This window comes from Podarcis filfolensis, assembly GCF_964270895.1.
Source record: "Podarcis filfolensis genome assembly, chromosome: 2".
Classification (NCBI taxonomy): domain Eukaryota; kingdom Metazoa; phylum Chordata; class Lepidosauria; order Squamata; family Lacertidae; genus Podarcis; species Podarcis filfolensis.
Window position 1 is genome coordinate 88,533,260 of NC_139605.1, and position 21,824 is coordinate 88,555,083.

Here is a 21,824-nt window from a genome sequence, read left to right on the forward strand (position 1 = left end):
TATTTGTTTTTGTGAAATCTTAATAAATATTTCTTAAAAAAAAAAGGAAGGGCTCACTTAACACATACATTCTATCAGTATGAAGATGTGCTTCCAAAGTTCAGTGATGTATGTCAGAGTCAACGCAGTCGTGTAATGCTTCATACTCTTTAGAACAGGCTTCCTCAACCCTGGCCCTCCAGATGTTTTTGGCCTACAACTCCCATGATCCCTAGCTAGCAGGACCAGTGGTCAGGGATGATGGGAACTGTAGTCTCAAAACATCTGGAGAGCCGAGGTTGAGGAAGCCTGCTTTAGAACTATGATGGGCACAGAAAGAATGTGTTAGCTAATGGAACTTCCTCCCTGAACCAGGTAAGGACTTGAACATCCAGATTTTTTCAATCCTTTCACATTGGATGCAAAATCAACATCTTTCTATCACCTTGTTTATTTTGAGAAGAACAAAAAAAAGGCTTTTCTTTCAATTTATACTTTAAAAGTATGATTAAAGGGATTTGCTTACAAGAGACACTAAGGGCATGCGAGGCAATCTGTCTTTAAGGGGAGGCATATTGGGCATTTTCACATGAAGCTTACATTAGCGTTTCTTCACAGTCTAGGTGTAAGCTATTTGTTGATGGCATCCTTTCTCAGGAGGCAATAGAAGAGTGCACCTTTGGGGTGAAGTCAAAGCATAGGAGAGTTACAGCACCTGCTGTGGCTGCAGAGACCGACATGTTTTGTTGCAGCTGGGGCAGATGAAGGCATCCAGTTGTGCTGATGCAGATGTGCTATGCGTTTCTTCTTTTTGTGCTCCTAGGGGTCATTCCTCCTCCGATCACTGCTGTAGATACACAACCTGCCTGTCTCAAGGTGCTGCGGTCATCTGCAAGGGATTCCACGTGGCACGGTTAATGCAGCCAGGCTCCACGGCACGTTTGCAGACATCTTTGTAATACAGAGTTGGTCTGCCAACAAGCCTGGTGCCTGAAGACAGCTCCCCATAGATGATCCTGCCATCTTCCATTCTGTGGACATGACCAAGCCATTGCAAAGGTTGCTGAGACATCATTGTGAATTTGTTTGGAATGTGGGCTTGGGAGAGCACATCTTTGTTTGAGACTCTGTTCTGCCATGTGATGCCCAAAATCTTCCTGATGCAGCACATGTGGAAGGCATTGAGGCATCATTTCTGTAAGTTGTCCATGACCAGTCGCGGAGGATGGGGATTCGGTACCCAGGATGGCAGGGGCGTAGCACGTCGCACGTGGGGGCGTCCCAAGGGGAAGGCGCCCGCCTGAGCATCCCAAGGGGGAGGTGCCCGCCCATGCAAGCCATCATCTCAATTGGGTAGGCGCCCGCCCGTGCGAGCGTCATCCCAATGGGGCGGCATCTGCCCAGGCGTCCCAAGGGGGAGGTGCCTGCCCACAGCGATGTCACCCCCCAGGCTGGCACCGGGGCAGACCGCCCCCTTCCTCCACCACTGCCCGTGACTCACTTCCATAAAGCAGCGTGCTCAGCACACAAGCCTGGTAGACCTTCATCTTGCTATTGGTCATCAGCACTACATTCTCCCGTACTCTTGGAGAGGGGCGCCATAGCTGTAGCTGTCTTACCAATATGCTTGTCCAGCTCAGCATCGATGAGAGGTTGCTGGTTACGGTGGAGCCCAGGTATACGAAAGTGTCTACCATCTCAAACATGTGGTCGCCAGTGCTGATGCATGGAGTGCTGGCGATGTTCTGACCCAGGAAATTGGTCTTTGTCAGGGGGGTGGTAAGGTCAAACTCCCTGCAGGCTTGGGCAAAACGGTTGGTGGATCTCTGTTCGGCTTCCTCACAGTGCGCTATGAAGACGGCATCATCATAAAGAACCACTGCAGTTTTCTCTTGATGTGGAGAATGCAAGGTTGAACAGACCGTTGAATGGATGTTCACCCAGTCTTCAGTCAAGCTGAAGGCATATGAGAGCAACCCATAGAAGGGAATTAGGGTAAGAACACAGCCCTTTGCCACACCGTGCTTTGAATTGCTTGCTGGACTACTGGCAGCTCTTCTCTGCATACACTTGGAGGGAATTGCAGGGATTCATGCAGGTCTTGCAGGAGTTGCTCTACCCTCCTGGATGAGCAGCGCAGGATCTCCTTGAGACCTTTTAAGCTATTTGTTGCACAGGTCAGCCATTATAAGAGCACTTCCTGGAGAGAGAAATGTTTTAAAATTCCAGAGTGAAAACAAAAAGAGAGTCAGTATCAGATGCTGTCCGTCTGATGCTGTTAAATTGCTCCTGCCAGACACACGATAAAAGTAATTCTGAAGGGCAAATATTCTTCTGGAATGGATTTGATCAAGCATACATTGACAGACACTTTGGTATGTTCAGAATACAATGCCCAAGGCAAGACAACTTCCTACCACGAAGAGCATAGTATCCTATTCACTATAACACTGAAACGTCCAAGTACCGTAACCATTTCTAGGATCCTGACTTGACAATAAGGTTGCCAATATCAGTCCCACCCACAACCAGCCTCCAAGGTAAAGACTCATTTAAGGTGTTAATTCACCTTAAATTATTAGTGTTCTGGAATTGGAATTGAAACTGAATTTGAAAAGGAATGAGCAGGGGGAAAGGCCAACAGAAGCAGAAACGGCAACTCTGACAAGAAGGCCATGTAATGTAATAATGTAGTAAATAATTATTTTCTAACCAGCCCCATGCCCCTTATTTAAAGATTTGCACCTCATTTAAACCAGCTCCACTGGCCATTTGCAGTTATGTGGATACAACGTATGTCAATAACGGTGGTTAGCATCCATCTATCTTGAGAGACAATGGAGTGCACCTCCAAGGGTGAAGTGACCTCCCCAGGGCACAAGCCTGGGCAGTGTGTGGATGGAGATCCTGGGCTGCCCAGATGACATGGTTCCCCTCTCAGCCTTGCTGATGTGGTCCAAAGGAAAGCAGAGCAATACATTTGGCACCAGTTTGGCTGAAGGAGTTGCTGGAAGGAGGCGTACAAGGTGCCATCCAGCCACATTAGGGGCTGGATTTGTGTAGGGTTGACTCCTTAGCCTTTTCTTCTCCTGATGATAAACTGCAAGGCAGCAGAGGTTAGGATCAGAGTTTTCCTTCTCCTAGATAGGCTACTATTTTCCCAGGCTGATGAGCCCCATCTGTCCCTCGCTTCCCTCTACAGCACATGCAGAAACCACCTTCTTGACCATTTCTTGGTTTCATCCACTCAATCTGCTTCAGCCTGTCTTCACCTGGAGGGTCCTTAAACTCACCAAGGGTTTGAGACCCATCAGCTAGCCTCACTCAGTTTAGCTGGCCAGTCGAAGCCATTGCCAAAGTGTGGCTGCTGTAGCATGTTGACAGCTTCTAGGATAAGGTTACTAGATTTTTTTCAATGAATCCAGGGACACTTTTCAACTTCAATGGATTTTGTATGGGGACTGATGTTTAGATCTGGGGACTGTCCCCAGGAAACAGGGGTGTCTAGTGACCTTATTCTAGGAGCCACAGGTGAGAGCTGAGTGCAGGGTGGGGACCAAGATGGACTAACTCCCCCAGAAGGAGCACAATTTGTCTCTCACTAGAAGTACTACCCCTCCCCTTACACCTCTGTCAATAATACAATGAAAATAACCCCCCATCTAATACCTTAAAGCAGTGGTAGCCAATATGGTGCCCTCCAGAAGTTGCTGAGCTCCCATCACCCCCAGCCAGCATGGCCAGTCATCAGGGACTATAGGAACAATAGGAGCTAGAGGGCAGCAACACATTAAATATCCCTGCTAAAGTCTGTATTCAGTCCGTCCGTCCCCCCCATTCATGTGAGTGTCTGTGGTCTCTCTTAAGCTAGGCACTGCAGCTTCCAATCAGGAAGAAAAGTGTAACTAACAGGTTCCTTCTGACCTATGTATTGAGTAATCTTCCACACACTTACTAGAGAGTAAATCTCACTGAGTTCAGTGCTACCTCTGAATAAAGATGTTTAGGATTGGACTGAATAAGAGGTTGGCAAGGAAGGCCAATGTCCTGTGCTGCTTCTTGGGAGTCTAGTGCTTCCTCCATTATCTCTATTCATAGGAACACAACCTAAATCTTCACCCTTTCAGTATTTTTAGATTTCACAGTGTTGTTTTCTTACAGCATCTAATATGATACCCTTTCAGTGGTCATGCCCTGGTTAGGGAATGCCCTCGCTAGAGGTACTTGCCTGGCACCCACATTGTGGTCCTTTTTATTTTCTGGGATTTTAAATCCTTAAGATACTCTAGTGTTTTTCTATGCTATCGTTTTTTTAAAAATAAATAAATAAATATTAGATTTTTAACAATAAGGAGAAACATCACATTTCCAAAATAGAGGCTATAAAACACCAAAGATGGAATTTCCACAATATTAGCATACATACTACTGTAACTGTTTAGGTGTTAAACCCAACTATGGTGCAAAATATTAAATAATGCTTTGAGATGGATTGAAGTAATAAAAATAATTAAACTTTAATTCAAAGAGACATTATGACAAAGGGATTATATAAAATAAAACTTGCCCTTTTTTCCATAGGTGAGCCTCTTTCACCAAAGAAGGGGGGTTAGGAGAGTTACATCAACTATACAATACAAAGATCTGCTGCCAGAAGATTGCCATGTTCAGCTGTACTCATAAATCAACACAAGTTGCAGTGAAATTTCCTTTTAAAATTTATTCTCATGCAAGTCTCAATTTATTCGTCAAGATTTCCAATAGTCCAATCTGCCATTTTTATGCTATTTTACATGGTTTGCTGTTGATGGTTTTATCGGTTAATGTTTTATTGCTTGTTTTGTTGCTTTTTAAAAATATTTATGCATTTTAAACCTTATTATTCACCTGTATATTAGCTGTTGGGTAATATACATACATTGTTAATAAATAAATAAATGAGTGCATTAAATCTTTTAAAACATAATCATACTATCTGAAGTAAAACAAAGACAAAAATGAATAAAAACACTGATCACAAATAAATAACAAATGGGGGAAATGGCTGCCTTGAAAATGATAGTATTGTCAAAAATACTATTGTATTTTTTAAATTTACCATTAGTTCACCCGAAATTTTTGATAATTGGATATTTATAGTTTTTATCTGGCAAAAGAAAAGACCCAGAGTAACTTTGAAGACTCTACATAACAATGAAGGGGAAAGGAATAGCTCTCCCATGAATTAGAAAACACTATGAAGCAGCTATGCTGGCCCATTTAAAAATCAGATTTTACCCGAAAAGATTTAAATACTGGACCAAATTAATGTTTTGACAAGTCTAAACAATACACTCTGGCATTGCTCACATTTTGATAAGGCTATAAGCCATGCATATCAGCCATGTTTAACACTTTGTATAATAAATACAAGCAAAAAAAAAAATAGCCCCAGGTTTAATCACCTCTTACTGCACTGTTTTATAATGCAAACATGGAGGAGGAAGATTATTAGGAAATCTTTATTTATGGAAATCATGGTTTCACAGAACTAAGAAAATAATTTAAGGATGATAATTTATGACATATAATGAAATAATTGTTGAACTGCAAGAACATCCTTAATCCTTTCAATGTCTGCAGCTTAGAACTACTGCTCATACTTTCAACCACAAACTATAGTTTTCTAAGAGGACTTGCTAACTTTAATATCCTGGTGTTGAAAGAATATCCAGCACAGATCCTAAGTAAAATCTACGACACCATCACAAACCTAATGTATTTACCCATCCAAATGAGAAAGGAGGTCAGTAAATATGGATAAACTTAATGTGCCACATAATAGTGTTAGTACAGTGGTACCTCTGGATGCGAACGGGATCCGTTCTGAAGCCCCGTTCACATCCTGAAGCGAACGCAACCCGCGTTTGCGCAGGTTGCAATTCGCCGCTTCTGCGCATGTGCGTGACATCATTTTGAGCGTCTGTGCATGCGCGAGCGGCAAAACCCGGAAGTAACATGTTCCATCACTTCCGGGTTGCTGCGGAGCGCAACCCGAAAACACTCAACCTGAAGCATATTTAACAGGTATGACTGTATAATAAAGAAAGATTCTGTGTGAGTGGACTTATGCATTGATAAATCCCCTTCCTCTCATCTCCACTGCAGCCTCCCCATCCCCAATCTGCTGTAGAGGGTCGCCCTGTCCATCTGGTCCCCCTCTCCCTGAATTAATGAAATTCCTTAATGAAAATGCACATTTCTTTACAAACCCTCAAGAAGTGTTACACCTTAGATCTGATGCAGGAAGTCCCACTGAGTTCAGTGGGGCTTACTGCCAAGTAACTTCAGTACAGGATTATAGCTTGTAGTTCCCCTTCCTTGTGAACACAGCTACTTCTTCCTACACAGAGACAGAAACTAACAGGAAAAGAAGACAGAATGCCTGTGTTGTCTTCAGGTAGCTGTTTCAGAGAGGGAAATTCGGCAGGTGCAGCTTGTTTTGCAGTAATAAGATAAAGCCACACCTGCCTAAATGTCCTCTTTTTAATTTTTTAAAGGGAACAGAGCCCTGTTCCTTTCGCCATCTGCTCACATTTTATCTGTTCAGGTAATATTTACCTGCAGCAAACAAGCCTTTTTCAAGAGGATAATCAAAGAGCACTGTTTATGGGGCTAAGGAAATGTATGAAACCCACCTGTTTGACTTGCGGGTGTTTCTCTGCTTGCAAATTCTGCCCACAAAATCACTAAGCCAGACATGAGGAAGTAACCCTTCTCTGCCCTTTTGGCAGAAGAATGAGGCTGAGCTGCCCTTGAGCACCTGAATGGAGTGTGTGCCTTGCCTTCAAGGGATATCAGAGGAGCAGATTTGTAGCTTTCGTCAGTCTGCAAAGTACCTGTGGCAAAGAAGGCAGAGACTTCCTAGGATGTCTAGTGTGAAACCATGAGATCAATCAGAAGGTGGTGTCCTAGGGGAAGCAGGCTGCTTCTCATAGGCTTCTTGTTCCTTGTTCTCTCTTTTGCTGCCTACATTGGCTTTACTGAAAAATATCCATACAGGTAAGAGGAGACCCCTCTCCTTTTCAGATGAACCTTATGTGTTGCTTCCTCTGATAAGCTTAGCTGGTCTTTCCTTATACTGAAATGCATAGTGTATCATACTTACCCATGTAATCTCTCTTATGGACACGTAAAACTATTGCATAATATAAGTTAAGATAATATTTTCTCTGTCAGTGGCTCACTTTTATCTGCAGGGCCATAGCCAGCAATCCTTGCGAAGTCTTGATTGCTACGTTTCCAGGTAGGGCTTCAAATGAATTAATTCAGAAGTGTTGGCTTCATCATAACCAACAGCAACTTTGATACGCCTTTCACATAATCTCTGTCTGTATCTATAAAAGGCTCACCTAGCATCACACACAGGTTGAATGAGAACAGCTATTTGTAAACTGAAATACATCAACTGACTTATAATGACTACATTCCTGAAATAATGTCCAAAAGGGGGAGATTTATAGTGAGTTTATGCAGATATAAGAGGAAATAATGAAAAATCAACTAATTCATTGAGTTAAATGACAAGAAGTCCTGCCCCCCCCCCAGATAAGAATTAAGGATATGCAGTGAACATGAGGTATCTAAAAATTTAAAGCAAATTACTTCTGCTGTAACTAATAGTAAGTGGAAATAGCTGTGCCCCTTAATTTTTTCAGACACTCGGGATTAATCATATGTTGCATACCAATGCTTAAAAATACAGGCTGAGAAATACAAAAAAGGGTACATACTGGCTGCAGTAAAGCCCTTTTAGTTCTCACTTGGAAACGCCCTTTAGCTCTCCCATAGTTAACCCATTTGTGAAGGGTGCCTGAAGAGAATTTTCTGTCCTATGTGGGAGAAGCCTCTTGCTGCTATGAGCACATGAAGACAAATAATGCTTGCTGCCTGGTGGTGGTTGTAGCCCTCAACGCTGCCAAGAAGTGCATGCTACTATTATTTGAGGCGTGCAGTTTTTTTGTTCCATTTCCTGGGGTTCCTTCCTCTCCGTTCCCCTTGATTGAAGGGATAGAAAGGAAGCAGCACAATGTTCTAGAACACTGCTGACACTTCTTGCATCTGTCTATAATGTAAGGAAAGAACTAGGGATGTAGGAAAGCAGCAGTTTCCATTCCGATCCATATTCATTGCAGTCAGCACTGTTTCCATTCCACTGCAGCTCAGTTTCTACCAAATACTCCATTAGAGCTCGCTTCGGCAGCACATATACTAAAATTGGAACGATACAGAGAAGATTAGCATGGCCCCTGCGCAAATACTCCATTAGGGGTTTCACTGTCCTCTTTTTAACATTAATTAGATAGCGCTATTTTTATTGTAATTATATATGTATGTTTTTAATCAATGTTTTATATATTTATATCGTTTTAATTCTACTTGTTTTTTAATGGTTGCTTTTTCTTCTATGTTTTTAGCTGTTATTATTTTATTGGTAAGCTGCCTTAAGTCCCTGTCAAGGGAAAAGGTGCGATATACTGTATTTTTCGCCCTATAGGACGCACTTTTTCCCCTCCAAAAATGAAGGGGAAATGTGTGTGCGTCCTATGGGGCGAGTGCAGGCTTTCGCTGAAGCCTGGAGAGTGACAGGCGTCGGTGCGCACCGACCCCTCTCGCTCTCCAGGCTTCAGGAAGCTATCCGCAAGCCTTGCGCGCCCAGCGGGAGTTCCCGCGGGCTCGCAAGGCTTGCGGGCAGCAGCCTGCAGCCCGGAGCACGGGGCGCCCTCCGGAGGAGGGAGTTGCCGCTGGGCTCACAAGGCTTGCGGATAGCAGCCTGTTCTGGGGGCTGGGGTCGGGGGAAGCTCAGGCTTCCCAGCCCCGCAGCTGGGGGGGGGAATAATTTTTTTTTATTCATTCCCCCCCCCCCAAAAAAATGAGGTGCATCCTATGGGTCAGTGCGCCCTATAGGGCGAAAAATACAGTAAATAAATATTGAATAGTAATGATAAATTATATATTTACATAACACAGAGCTGGATTCAACTATATGACTCTTAGGAGACATCTGAAGGCAGCCCTTTAGAGGGGAGTGTTCAATGTTTGAGGTTTTATTGTGCTTTGAATATGTTGTTGGGAGCTGCCAAGAGTGGCTGGGGCAAACCAGTCAGATGGGCTGTGTCTAAGTAATAAAATTATTCTTGTTATTATAAGTGCTTTTTTCTTTAAAAAATGTTTAGGGGTACTCTCACTTTGACTCAAGAAAATCACCATTTTATAGTTCAAATCGGGAAAAATAAATGCAGTAAATGGACAAAAGTACAAAGATTCACAAAATGTTTAGGGGTATGTGTACCCCTGCGTCCCCCCAGAAAAAAGCACTGGTTATTATTAACTATTAACTAACCTTTTCTGCTCGTGGAAGCCAGCTTAAGGGCTCCTGTCAGCGCAATGGGGCTTTCCCCCTCTCTCCTCCCCCAACTCTGCTCTGGAAGGTTAGGAGAACCTGAAGAACACTGTGCAGTGAGAGAAAAGGGGGAATCTTTCCCCCTGGAAAGAGGAAATGCTTGTGCTGTTGAAACAATTGCATAGGCATCATTTGCAAATCAAATTATTTAACAGTTTATTGAAAGAATGAAACTGAATTCTAAAATATGTTTTGACCTGGGTGTGGATTAAACAGCTCGATGACAAGGAGGGGGTAGCCTCTGTTTTTTGCTGTTTGGGAGTACAAATCCCATCATTTGTGACCATGGGTCTTGCTGGCCTTGATTATTACATTTATTTACACCCTGCCTTTTTCCCTGATGGGACTCATGGCTTACAGATAAAAAGCAGAACCACTAAATACATAGGGGGAAACCCATCATTTAAAAAAAATAATTGAACACTGATAGATTAAAACTACAGTGGTACCTCGGGTTAAGTACATAATTCGTTCCGGAGGTCCGTTCTTAACCTGAAACTGTTCGTAACCTGAAGCACCACTTTAGCTAATGGGGCCTCCCACTGCCGCCGGAGCACGATTTCTGTTCTCATCCTGAAGCAAAGTTCTTAACCTGAAGCACTATTTCTGGGTTAGTGGAGGCTGTAAGCTGAAGCGTATGTAACCTGAAGCGTATGTAACCCGAGGTACCACTGTATATACATATATAAAATCTATGAAAAACCACACAAATAATTACAATAAAATCAGAACAGCACCATCCCTTTCATTAAAAGCAGCCGGTTCCCCAAAGCCTGTTGGAATAGGAAAGATTTATTCACCTGCCGGCAGATGGGCAACGAGGGCAAACATGCGCCAACCTTTACCTACCACAGATGCACAGTAACTAATTTAGAAGAAAATCAACAGCTATTGCCAATAATTGGCAGCCATCTTGTGACTTCTGACAACTCAGAATTGTGAATGCAAACATGACCAAAGGAAACAGCCTTGAAAGGGAGAAGAGCAGTAAAACTTTAAATATGAAGGGAGGAAGGAGTTTAGCCTGGTCAATGTAAATAAGTGATCAAAGCGCTTGGAGGGGCCCACCTCTGTCCCACCCCCTGTTGCCCTCTTGCCTCTTAGTGCCCCCTGGGTAATCCCATTGCCCCCCAGGGGGCAGTACCAGCCACCTTGGGAACCACTGAGCTAAAGGGTAAGTACTGCAATTCTCACATGCTTTTGCTAACAAGTGGCCCCATAAGGTGGGGCATGGGGTTGAAAAACTTCCACTTACGTGGTTTCATGGGATAGTTGGGTGTGATCAAGTGAGAGGTGATCAACTGATAATTAACTGACTGGCCTGGTAACCCTATTGTCGTTTCAAAACTGTACTTTCAACCTAAAGCTTTAATCATTACCAGATGTCCAGCACAGTTTAAATCAATAAATCATTCTTTGTGGAGAGGGTTCAAGCCTGTCACTTTTGGAGTACAAGCCATTCCTCCTTTTAATTGCATACCTACAATTATTTACAATGGTATCCCGACTTTAAGGCTGCTGGACTTGGCAGCCATCTGGTGCTCGATCTGTTTGCAGAAGGGCTGTGCATACAATTGCATTTACTCAGGCGTGTCCGAGATTTAATTTAGGGTCAGAGTTGTGCATGAGCTTAGACCTTGTGCTGAACATATCAAAAGACAGAGTAACCTTTAAAGTTTATTGAAAAGAGGTGGAAGATAACGCAGAAATGCAAGGCCTCTATATAAATCAAGGGTTGCTCCAGCAGTACGTCCTGTGGTGGATCAAGTTACCATTGTTGTTTTGGGGCATGCTAATAGTTCTCTCTCCTGTGCTGGTCCTTGTAGTCTAGAAGTTATTAGAACAGCGTGTTGTTTAGAAGGGATCCCTGTTCCGACTTAGAGCTCCAGTCTCCTCCGAACGTTCGTGTGGAAGGAAGCTTAATGGTCACTTCCCTAGGAAGCATTATTCAGGGCCAGGTGGCATGTTGCAGCCCCATGAAGAAACCATAACAAGCGCCACCACTTGCCATTTATATACAGTGGTACCTTGGGTTAAGTACTTAATTCATTCCGGAGGTCCGTTCTTAACCTGAAACTGTTCTTAACCTGAAGCACCACTTTAGCTAATGGAGCCTCCGGCTGCCGCTGTGCCGAAGCACAATTTCTGTTCTTATCCTGAAGCAAAGTTCTTAACCTGAGGTAATATTTCTGGGTTAGCAGAGTCTGTAACCTGAAGCGTATGTAACCCGAGGTACTACTGTACTCCAAATTGTGCCACCGGGTAGACAAAGTCATTGGGGTGAACGATGCTGGCACTGAATGGAGCCACTGTGAGGCAGGAGCATTCTTCAACCGTTTACATAATTTTTGGGGAAGGAGGGGGGGTGATTTAACATTAAGAACACTTTATACTCTCAACAAAATGAAATAAATAACAAAAACGAATTCTTGAGCTTCAAGAGGCATACTGTATTGCCAAGAGGGAAGAGACAACTGAAGTGGGGGATCCGGCAGTCAGTCTCAAAACTGTCTTCCTTGTAGCTGTAGGTGGGCAAGGTGACATGGTAGAGGGTGCCTGTTCTCAACATCAGATTCTATCAAACAGTTCTGTTAAATCTCTGCTTCTCTTTCTCCCAACCTTCTCAAACAAGAAACAAAAACTGCCATGGGTGGCTTTTCCCGAACTGCAACATTGAAGTCTTATGATACTGTATCATCAAGGCCTCATTCTTACAGAAATGTCATGGAGATACAGATATGTGACAAATGCCCGTGTGATTGCGGTTCAGTGGGAGTTCAGTAATTCTCTGTGACAGAAAGTTTCCCAAGAATAGCCAGCACCACAGCCCCATTAACCAAAGACCAGCAGTATTTCTCTTGTGCTTTGCTGAATGACGTGGGCACGTTGTGTGCCCTGGCTCTTTTTCAGAGCCCCAGCAATTGGGAGATGATTGATGCACAGAAGCATTATTTTGTTTGGGGACAGAATTTTACTTACTTATTTTTTAAAAAAAACCCTCTGGCAATGTGCTATGATGGATTATCTTCTGGCTAGCTGCCGCTCTACAGGTTTGTGCCAGCACAACAAACAGTTCCAACCGCATGTAACCTGTGCGATTGCATGCAGTAAAGGCAGTGGGGACTGTCTTACAAACATTCAGAACTCAAGCAGATAAAGTGCTTGCACCCCTTTTGGGGGGGGGGGAATCTCCTCACCTTGTGCTAGTACACGCCTCATACTCACCAATAATTGCACTTATCTGTGAATACAACCACACCTGGGTAAATGAATTTATCTCGCCTCCAGCACCAGCAGAGATACTGGTGCAAGGTGAAAGTATCTTCATTGGCTTGGATAAGAGATGCAGTTACCAGTCCATTAGATGATATTCCCAGCTGTTTCAAGACATTAGCACAGAGCTTTCCAAACTCTGTGTTGTGACACGTTAGTGTGTTGGCTGCAGTGTGTAGGTGTGTTGCACAAACACTCCCTACACTCCTCCTGGGGCTGGAAAGGGGCTAGTTTAACCTCTAGTTTGCTAGTAGAATGGAATTACTGTGTTGTGAAATGATGCATGTCCAGAAAGTGTGTCACCAACATGAAAAGTCTGGAAAGCTTTGCATTAGCAGGACACAAAGCCGAGAGCAGTGATATTACTACTTTGCAGCAAGTCCTTTCGCCAAAGGATTATTCCTTTAACCCCATACTCTTTCTTAATGCATTAAACAAGTTGTGCTGCAGCCATGTTGCTTTCATACACAGAATATGGGTTGTCGTTTTCTCAGGAAGCCTGGTAAATAACAGCATGTTGTCAAGGTTGCATTCCTGCCATGGGCTGTATTCGGAACTGCCTTTGAAAACACTTCAGAAACATCCGTTAGGGCAGGATACATTTGCCAAAATGTTGATGTGTCCCAGCTTGTTCAGATCACTTCTTGTTGCATAGGTTAAAAAGATCTGTGCTGGTCGCCCAGTTGTTTCTGAGCAGAGTCCAAGTTACTTAGCTAGAACCTTTAAACTAGGCATAAACAACTTTTTTTTCTTCTCAAGGGCTGTATTCCCTTGGAGGGCCACACATGCTATGTGTGTGTGTTGTGGGGAAAGGTGGACTAATTTCATGGGAGCCAGACTCCCAGCTCCCACCATGCTGCCCAATAATAGTAACAACAACAACAACAACAACAACAACAACAACAACAACAACAACAACAATAATTTATTTATTATTTATACCCCACCCATCTGGCTATCTGCCTGGGTTTCCCCTGCCGCTCTGGGCAGCTTCCAGCAGAATATTAAAATACAATGATTCTAGATCCTTATTTCATCATCTGGCTGCAATTGTGGATGGCATGGGAGAAAACCAGCTGATAAGAAGAAAAAAGAAAAATGCAATGTCATTTGAAATGGGAACGTTTAAAGGGCTAGATAGAGGAAAAATGCCCCAAAGAGAAGGAAATGGCTAGAACAATCTACACAAGCCCTAAGAAGCCAGAATTGCTGTGCCACATGGGTCATCCTATTTGGGGAAACTGTGCAGCTGTTCCACTGTGGCTTAGGGTTTTTTTGTGTTTTTTTAAGATTACGTTTCTGAGCTCTGAAAAAAGAAAGAAGATGAACACAGACAACATGGGAGGAGCTTGATTTGTTCGCAACGACATGCAGGTGGCTCATTGCTATTCCACAGTAAATGCCCAGTTTGGAAGCAGTTTACATGGAAAGAGGGGGAAATACTGTTAAAAGCTGGGGGCGGGGGGGGGGGGATAAGGAAGAAACAGAACAGGAAGGAAGGGAACCTGATGGCATGGAAGAATGGGACAGCTGCAAGGCATGTGGGGGCTGCAGTTTGCTCATCTGTGTCCTACATGGATTGAGACCCAAGTATTCCTGTGTCTGCCTACTCTCATATTCATCTTGCTGTGATATAAAGTTATGCCCTTCTTCTGGTGCAACCTCCTTCAGGCTGCCAACTAGGAAGAAGGTGTTCTCCCCAAAAAGACTCCTTTGGCTGGCACCCACGTCACAGTCATCATGGCGCCAGGCAAAGGTTCATTTATTTACCCAGGCATTTTGTGGTTTATCTGTGCACTCTTGGCTTTATGTCTGCATTTATAGTGTTATTGGAGCTGTATTTCATTTCTAAAACAAATATGTATTTCATTGGCTTTAACAGTAACAAAAGAAACATAACATGAAGAAACAACAACATATGAAGTACATAATGTTGGGATGCCAGTTACAAAAGGAACAGTAAGGAGCAGGCATAATAGGTTTACGGATTGCTCTCCATAGAGATGTGTGTATTGTAGCAAGTTGCAATAACTGCTGAATTACGAACTTTTAACATGTTTATCTGGAATCTTGTTTTTTATGAAGGGTGATATACAAATCTTTTAAATTTAAATCACTATCATGACCAATATAGCCGCCTTGCATGTTATCAGCCTTCCACAAAACCAAACCTATAATGCTATGTTAACAAGGCTATGCACCCACTACTGTTTACCTTGGCTCCAGTGTGCTTCCACTGCTGGTGTTTGAAGATGAGTACACACAACGTTGGGGACGCAGGTGGCGCTGTGGGTTAAACCACAGAGCCTAGAGCTTGCCGATCAGAAGGTCGGCGGTTTGAATCCCCGCAACGGGGTGAGCTCCCGTTGCTCGGTCCCTGCTCCTGCCAACCTAGCAGTTTGAAAGCACGTCAAAGTGCAAGTAGATAAATAGGTACCGCTCCGGCGGGAAGGTAAACGGTGTTTCTGTGCGCTGCTCTGGTTCGCCAGAAGTGGCTTAGTCATGCTGGCCACATGACCTGGAAGCTGTACGCCGGCTCCCTCGGCCAATAAAGCGAGATGAGCACCGCAACCCCAGAGTCGGTCATGACTGGACCTAATGGTCAGGGGTCCCTTTACCTTTACCTTACACACAACGTTAATCACAGTCCATCTGTATCCTATAGTTTCTCGAGAAACACTCCAGTTGGATGTGTTTTCCCTCAAAGCAGTTTCTGTCTGATTTGAAAATGCAAATCTGAGGTGTGTACAGTCTTTGCACGTGCACTGATGACAGCACATGCGCAGGCAAAAGTTTCTTTGAACAAAAGTTTGGCAGGGGGCGCTACAGGGGTGGGGAAACAAATCTGGTATTGCATATTTGGAGAAAACATCCCCACTCGCGCAGTTGTGTAGAACAATTTATAAATGTGATTTGAAATGATCTCACTGCGGTTTATGCCGCCAATGTGTACATAGCCCAAGTCTATTTATACACTTGGCTTTTTTGTCTGAATGTGTTAAAACCCAGCCTCAGGGAGGGCTTACTTGTTGTTTGTTTAAATCCATATCTTCCTGTCACCTTCCTACAAATCCAAATATCTGCGGGCCACTCCTTGGCATCACAGGCGCATTGGGGGAGAATGAATTATAATGGCTTATTAAAGGTTGTAAACAAGGGGTCGAGAGTTCAAATGTTGTTGGGGCCTCCATAACACGGCTTCCATAATATTGTCAAGTGTAAGCAACTGTCTAGTACACTTCATACCAGTGGAACACAGTGTATAATTTGTATAGTTATCTATTGCAGTAACTATCTCTTTTTTAAACTACCTTTCAGCCAGTTTCCTTACTTTCGCCGTGCTGGAAGCATGCCACAAATAAACACCCGGCCCGCTACCCCAGAAGTGATGTCTGCCAACAGGGAGACACCAAGGCCTCTCAATGTAATACTTGGCCCAAGAAGCTCCCCATTGGAGCAAGATGCTGTTAAGAGACTGGCAAATGGTGGCAACATAATGGACATCCGAGAGAAGCATGTGGAGGTCACCAGCCCATCAGAATCGACTGAGAAGCAAGCCAGGGAGAGAGGTGTGATAGCAGCCAATCCAAAGCAAGTTGTGGAGAAACTGAGGCCCACAGCCAATGAGAATCAAGCTAAACACAAGACTGCGACACCTGCAGCTGGTCAAAACCGTGCTGGGGGTCTGAGTGCAACCCCCACCGTGCATAAGAAAAAAAGTGAGAAGCATGTGACATCAACATCCAGTCCAAAGGAAGAGAAAAATAAGTCGGAACACAAAGGAAATGAACAAGCTGAGGCTAAATATGAAGCACCAGCATCCAATCGAAAGTTGGATGAGGAAAGAGGTGCAAAAACAGCATCCAATCAAAATGCCACACCACGATCCACTGCAAGCCACACCAAGGGGAAAGTTTCTAGAGAAATGGATGTAGCTAAAAAGAACCCGATTTTAGTTGATTCTCATTCTGTTGTCACAAATCACAACGTCTCTATCCCTAGGCCAGGGGCTCAACAAGTCACATATCCAGTTCCTGCACCGACCCCCAAGAAAAGGCTTAAAGCATCTGACTTCAAATCTGAGCCCCATTGGGACTTTGATGACCAGTATCTCCTGGACAATTCAACACCAGCATCAGTGAGTTGATATAGCGTGACCTGGCCCTAAATGTCCTACAGATACCTTCATTTCATTGTTCATTTCATTTCATACAGAATAATACAGAAGTATAGACCTGGCTTGGGCCATTTCAGTTCTCTATAGTCTGGGGCGTAACCAAACAAAAGAGTAGAAGCTGACTCTGCTAGGTGACATTCTCACCTGTTCTCTTCCCACTCTTCTAATCTTGGCTGTAAACTTTTTTGGCATGGGGATTCCTCCTAGGTTCCTACAGTGTTTTAAACACCTGTTCTGGTTTGAGATGAGGAATATAAATTAATGCATACATAACACCCTGCATTGGGCAGTGTTTCTTTATCTTTGCCTTGGTTCTCTCATAAGATCCCAAAGAGAGATAGATGGGGAACTGAACGGATGATCTGGCCTGTCCAGACTTCTATCAGAGCAGAGCTGAGACTGGAACTCAAGATCTCCAAGGCCAAGTTTGAAATGTTTCCACTGGGCCCTATGTAGTTTATTTTTTAAAAAATAATATGTGATAATAGCAGCCAAGGACATGAAATTAGCACTGGCAATCCTAACAGGCAATGCATCTATTTTTCACAGAGGTGAAAATTGGGGTGTGTCACTTTAGACTGCTTATGGTGGCTTGGATTATTGTTCCTACAAAATAAGGTAAATAAATAAATCCATGGGCACAGAGAATTGACATGAGAAGGGAACAGAAAGTCAAGGTTCCTTCTCTGGTCTAGTTTTCTATACGAAGGAAGGGTATTTTTTTAGTACAGAGGACCACTTACCGGTAACATCAACCTGTATCTGCAATCTCTGACCCAGGTTTAGCAGCCCAGTGAGATGGTCTAAAACACACCACCCATTTACACCATATTTATTTCCCCCCTTGCCCATTAATCCTGGGAGTTGTAGTATAGCCCTCACCGAGCTACAGTTCCCAAGATTCGGGATGTGGATGTGTGCCTGCACTCAATGCATGGTGTGTACACAAAAATCATTCAGATAATAGCAGCTCCCTTTGACTGAGACTGTCCAACAGGATTTTGCTAACGTAACTAACAGGATGTGGTTACCGTTATCAGTGTCAGTTAATATGGTTCTCTAAATATAGTCTCTCAAATAAACACCTCCTGACTTCATTCACCCTTTTTTTGTGTATTTTGAGAGCTGCCCTGGTTCTCTGCGGGTCAAGGCTGCCAAGTCTGATTGGCTGAAGGATCTCTTCCTGCCCAACCTCACTCTTTTCATGGACAAGACTCACTTCAGTGACAGCGAATGGGAGCGTCTAGACCATTTTGGCCCACCCTATGGCTTCATGGAGCTGAATTACTCATGTGAGTAACTCTTTGCAGGGGATGACAGAAAGAACCGAGGGTCAAGGGTTCTTCTCTCTGGGACAAGTGCTCACAGGTCTTTCATTGAGAAGACCAACCCTCTTTCAAATTCCCCAGATGAGAACCTGCTCCCTGTCCCACCGGCATGTAATCTAGACGCAGTCACAATTTCGAGAATTGTGAGGACTTTTGCAGAAACCCAGGTTTAGGGTAAACCTGTTCACTCAGATTTACTGTAAGGCTTACTGTAAAGAACGCAGCAAAACAACATGGGAGGCAGCAGTTATGGGTTACCGGTCTCTGCAGCCACAGCAGGCGCTGTGATTCTCCAGTGGTTAAACTTCACCCCTGGACGCGCACTCCATTGTCTATCGAGACAAATAGATGTAAAGAAGCAGGGATTATTTTGCTACAAGGTAGATAGTATCCTCAAATAGAAGCATTTCCCACCTTCAGGACACTGGTAGCTTGTAAGTTATTTAGATGATGATGATGAACCAAGAGAGGACATTATTGGATTTTTCACTTCAAGTGCCAAAATGCCTTGAGGTAGCCTTAACAGAAATTGATTGACCAAATGCGAAAGGAAGCATGGTTCCTGCATCTTTGATGTTTGGGTAGAGGAGGGGAAGTGTAAGTGCACCATGCTGGAATTCCCTCTTGTGCCGAGCTCTTAAAGATGCAGGAGACTCGACTTCCGGTTGGCTCACCCGATTATGGCAGACAGGAGTTCTTTCGCGGAAAGGGGGAGAGCCGCTAGAGTGCAGCGGCACCCTGAAAAACCCTCAGATCGAGCATTCTGAGGACCTGGAGTTCCTGCGGGTGCCGGGAACGACTCCCCCGCTCCCCGGTAAGCTCTAAAAAGAGTGCCGAGTGCGAGCGGGGTTGGAGATGGGGGCACTGGGGAATCAATTCGCTTCCTTAAAGATGTAGGAGACTCCCCCCCCCCGCCATGTCCTCTTTGGGTCTGGCCTCCCTTAGCAGACGGTGCCTATGCGCTCCAGATGCGCTTGCGCATTTGGTAAATGAGTGTGGTGAGGAGCATCTTGAGTATCAGTGCAAATGCATCCTTAAAGTAGAAGGCTGCAGAACAGGGTTTCCCAAACTTGGGTCTCCAGCTGCTGTTAGACTACAACTCCCATAATCCCTAGCGAGCCAGACCAGTGGTCAAGGGTGATGGGAATTGTAGTCAAAAACAGCTGGAAACCCAAGTTTGGAAAGCACTGTTATAAAAGGAGACTCCTTCATTGGAAGGGGCTTTTCAGCAGGGCTGGAGGACCTCTGGGCTGCAGAACTAATTAGGTCTGGCACAGGCCCCAATTTGGCCACCGGGCTGCATCCTCCCAAAAGTCATGCTCACCTGCTGTCATATGTGATGACAGCATAGAGAGAGCAAACCAGCTGGGATCAGCTGCACTTCTGGATTCCCTGTGGGGGACTCCAGCAGAAAGCAGAGAAGAAAGTGGAGCTTTAAGTTAGCACCCAGCTGCTGACAGACACTGACACGAAGCCAGGGGAAGTCCTTTGCCATGCAATCCCAGCTCCAAGTCAGTGCCTGTCAGCTGACAGGCATAGGCGTGTCAGGTGGTTGACAGGTGAGCAGGCACCTGCTGAAATTGCCTCCTGAGGGTGGGAGAACCCAGGATCTGGCCCAATATATTTACTTAAAAGTACTAAGATGGTCAGGAAGTCTTTCAGAAAGCATTCCAGATAAAGACCAGGGTGAAGAAATGTCATAATAGGGATCTCCTTTTAGATAAAATTTATGCCAACTTTTACCCAACTGCGGTAATAAACCTTGAAAAAGTTCGGTTTGGCATACACTATTACTCAGCTATATAGAATGGAATCTGTTTTGCATTACATTAAGCTGGATTCTGGTAGTGATGAGACTCCCCTGCTTTGGCGGGAGAAGCTATGTGCCCTCAACAATATTGTGGATTCAGCAATGCTGTATGTACTTGCTGAACTTCAGGCGTATGATTTATGACTTTCCTGTTCCAGCAGGCATTTTAAGTTAGGGCTTGGTTTTAGGATACATTTTTATTGTTTCATTTTCTGTATGTTTTTTTTTAAAAAAGTACACTGCTTAGAAATGATAATGATTAAGCAGTATATAAGAGTATTAAATTAAAAAATAAAATAAAGGTAGAATCCCAGGAGGTGTGCGGTTCCCCAGTGCTTTCAAAGAATTATAGACTAGTAGAGTTGGAAGGGATCCTGAGGGTCATCTAGTCCATCCCCCTGCAATGAAGGAATCTTTTTGCCCAGTATGGGGCTTGAACCCACAGCCCTGAGATTAAGAGTCTCCTTCTGTACCAACTACATTATCTATGGGACCTTTGACATGTCTGCTACATTTATGACTGCCTCCACCTTGGGCAAAAGTCATGGGTGTGTCTGAGGTGCATTGAACCTACGTTCTTATGCTCTTAAGCCCTTAATGAAATAATGCGTTATCTGTCGAGATAAGGGTTAACCAAATAAGGGATACTTTGTTTGGGAAAAGCTGCAGAAGAATGTCCTTTTATAAACTTCAGAGCTTCATGAGATAAAATAAATGTGCACCTCATATAAAGTATCTCTGTGTTCCTTTGTCAAGGTCAAACACTTTTTGTTTTAAAATGTATAGCCCACCTTTCCATGTATTATTTTTTTTAATGAATTCCCAAAACAGAGAGGCTTCAGAAGTTTGAAAGCTATGAAGCTATGTGAACCTCCGTTTGTAAACTGAGCCTGCACAGTTTGTGCTATTGCACATTGGATGTATCAGAAAGCTTGCAGGAATTTTTATTTTTTGAAAAGGAGTGTAGTGGGCATTGCAATGGGGTGGGGGAGAGCAAGGAATCTAAATGTGCACTAGACACGCCCTCCCTGTGTACAGATAGCAACAATTCAGCAGCTGCTCCACTGTCTGCAGGTATGGACTTCTTACAAAGCGATGTCTACAAAAGTGAAAATGGCAGCGCTTCAGAGGCCAAGCCTAAGACAAGCTGGCAGACTTTAAAGTGCTCTGATTCTGTTCTGTTCCTGTGCCTTACTTCCATCCTACGCCCCAAGCAGTTCAGAGCTGTGCGTGTTTACTGCCTGCCCTTCATGCCGAATAAGGACGCCTTTTGTCTTTCAGTGGTAAAACAAGTCATCACCATGCTTCCCCCTAAACCGTACCACCAGATTCTCTTTGCACGCAACAGCAGCCAGACTTCCAGGTGTATCAGATGTGCGGTGGTAGGGAATGGGGGGATACTGAACAACTCCAAAATGGGCCAGGAGATTGACTCCCATGATTACGTGTTCCGGTAAGAGGAACTGATATTTTCCTGTGTTCTTCTTCTGCCTATCTATCTATCTATTTAGATGTTTAAAGGTAAAGGTAAAGGGACCCCTGACCATTAGGTCCAGTTGTGGCCGACTCTGGGGTTGTGGCGCTCATCTCGCTCTATAGGCCAAGGCAGCCGGCATACAGCTTCCGGGTCATGTGGCCAGCATGACTAAGCCGCTTCTGGCGAACCAGAGCAGCGCACGGAAACGCCGTTTACCTTCCCGCCGGAGCGGTACCTATTTATCTACTTGCACTTTGACGTGCTTTCGAACTGCTAAGTTGGCAGGAGCTGGGGCTGAACAATGGGAGCTCACCCTGTCGCGGGGATTCGAACCACCG

The 21,824-nt window shown here is 44.2% G+C and overlaps 1 protein-coding gene across 3 annotated transcripts in view; it reads left to right on the plus strand.

Moving 5' to 3' along the window:
* Positions 1-1,284: 1,284 nt before the first annotated feature.
* Positions 1,285-21,824, plus strand: part of ST6GALNAC1 (ST6 N-acetylgalactosaminide alpha-2,6-sialyltransferase 1) — a 28,263-nt gene continuing 7,723 nt past the window's right edge. Inside the window, exons 1-5 of one of the 3 annotated variants that reach the window (XM_083597901.1) lie at positions 1,285-1,974; positions 4,561-7,020; positions 16,013-16,832; positions 17,995-18,163; positions 21,291-21,462. In XM_083597901.1, the coding sequence (XP_083454027.1) occupies positions 6,905-7,020; positions 16,013-16,832; positions 17,995-18,163; positions 21,291-21,462 (1,277 nt within the window). In that variant the 5' untranslated portion in view covers positions 1,285-1,974; positions 4,561-6,904. Of the gene's footprint in view, positions 1,975-4,300; positions 7,021-16,012; positions 16,833-17,994; positions 18,164-21,290; positions 21,463-21,824 lie in introns of those variants that run through there. The other 2 variants (XM_083597900.1, XM_083597902.1) reach the window with 2 other exon arrangements.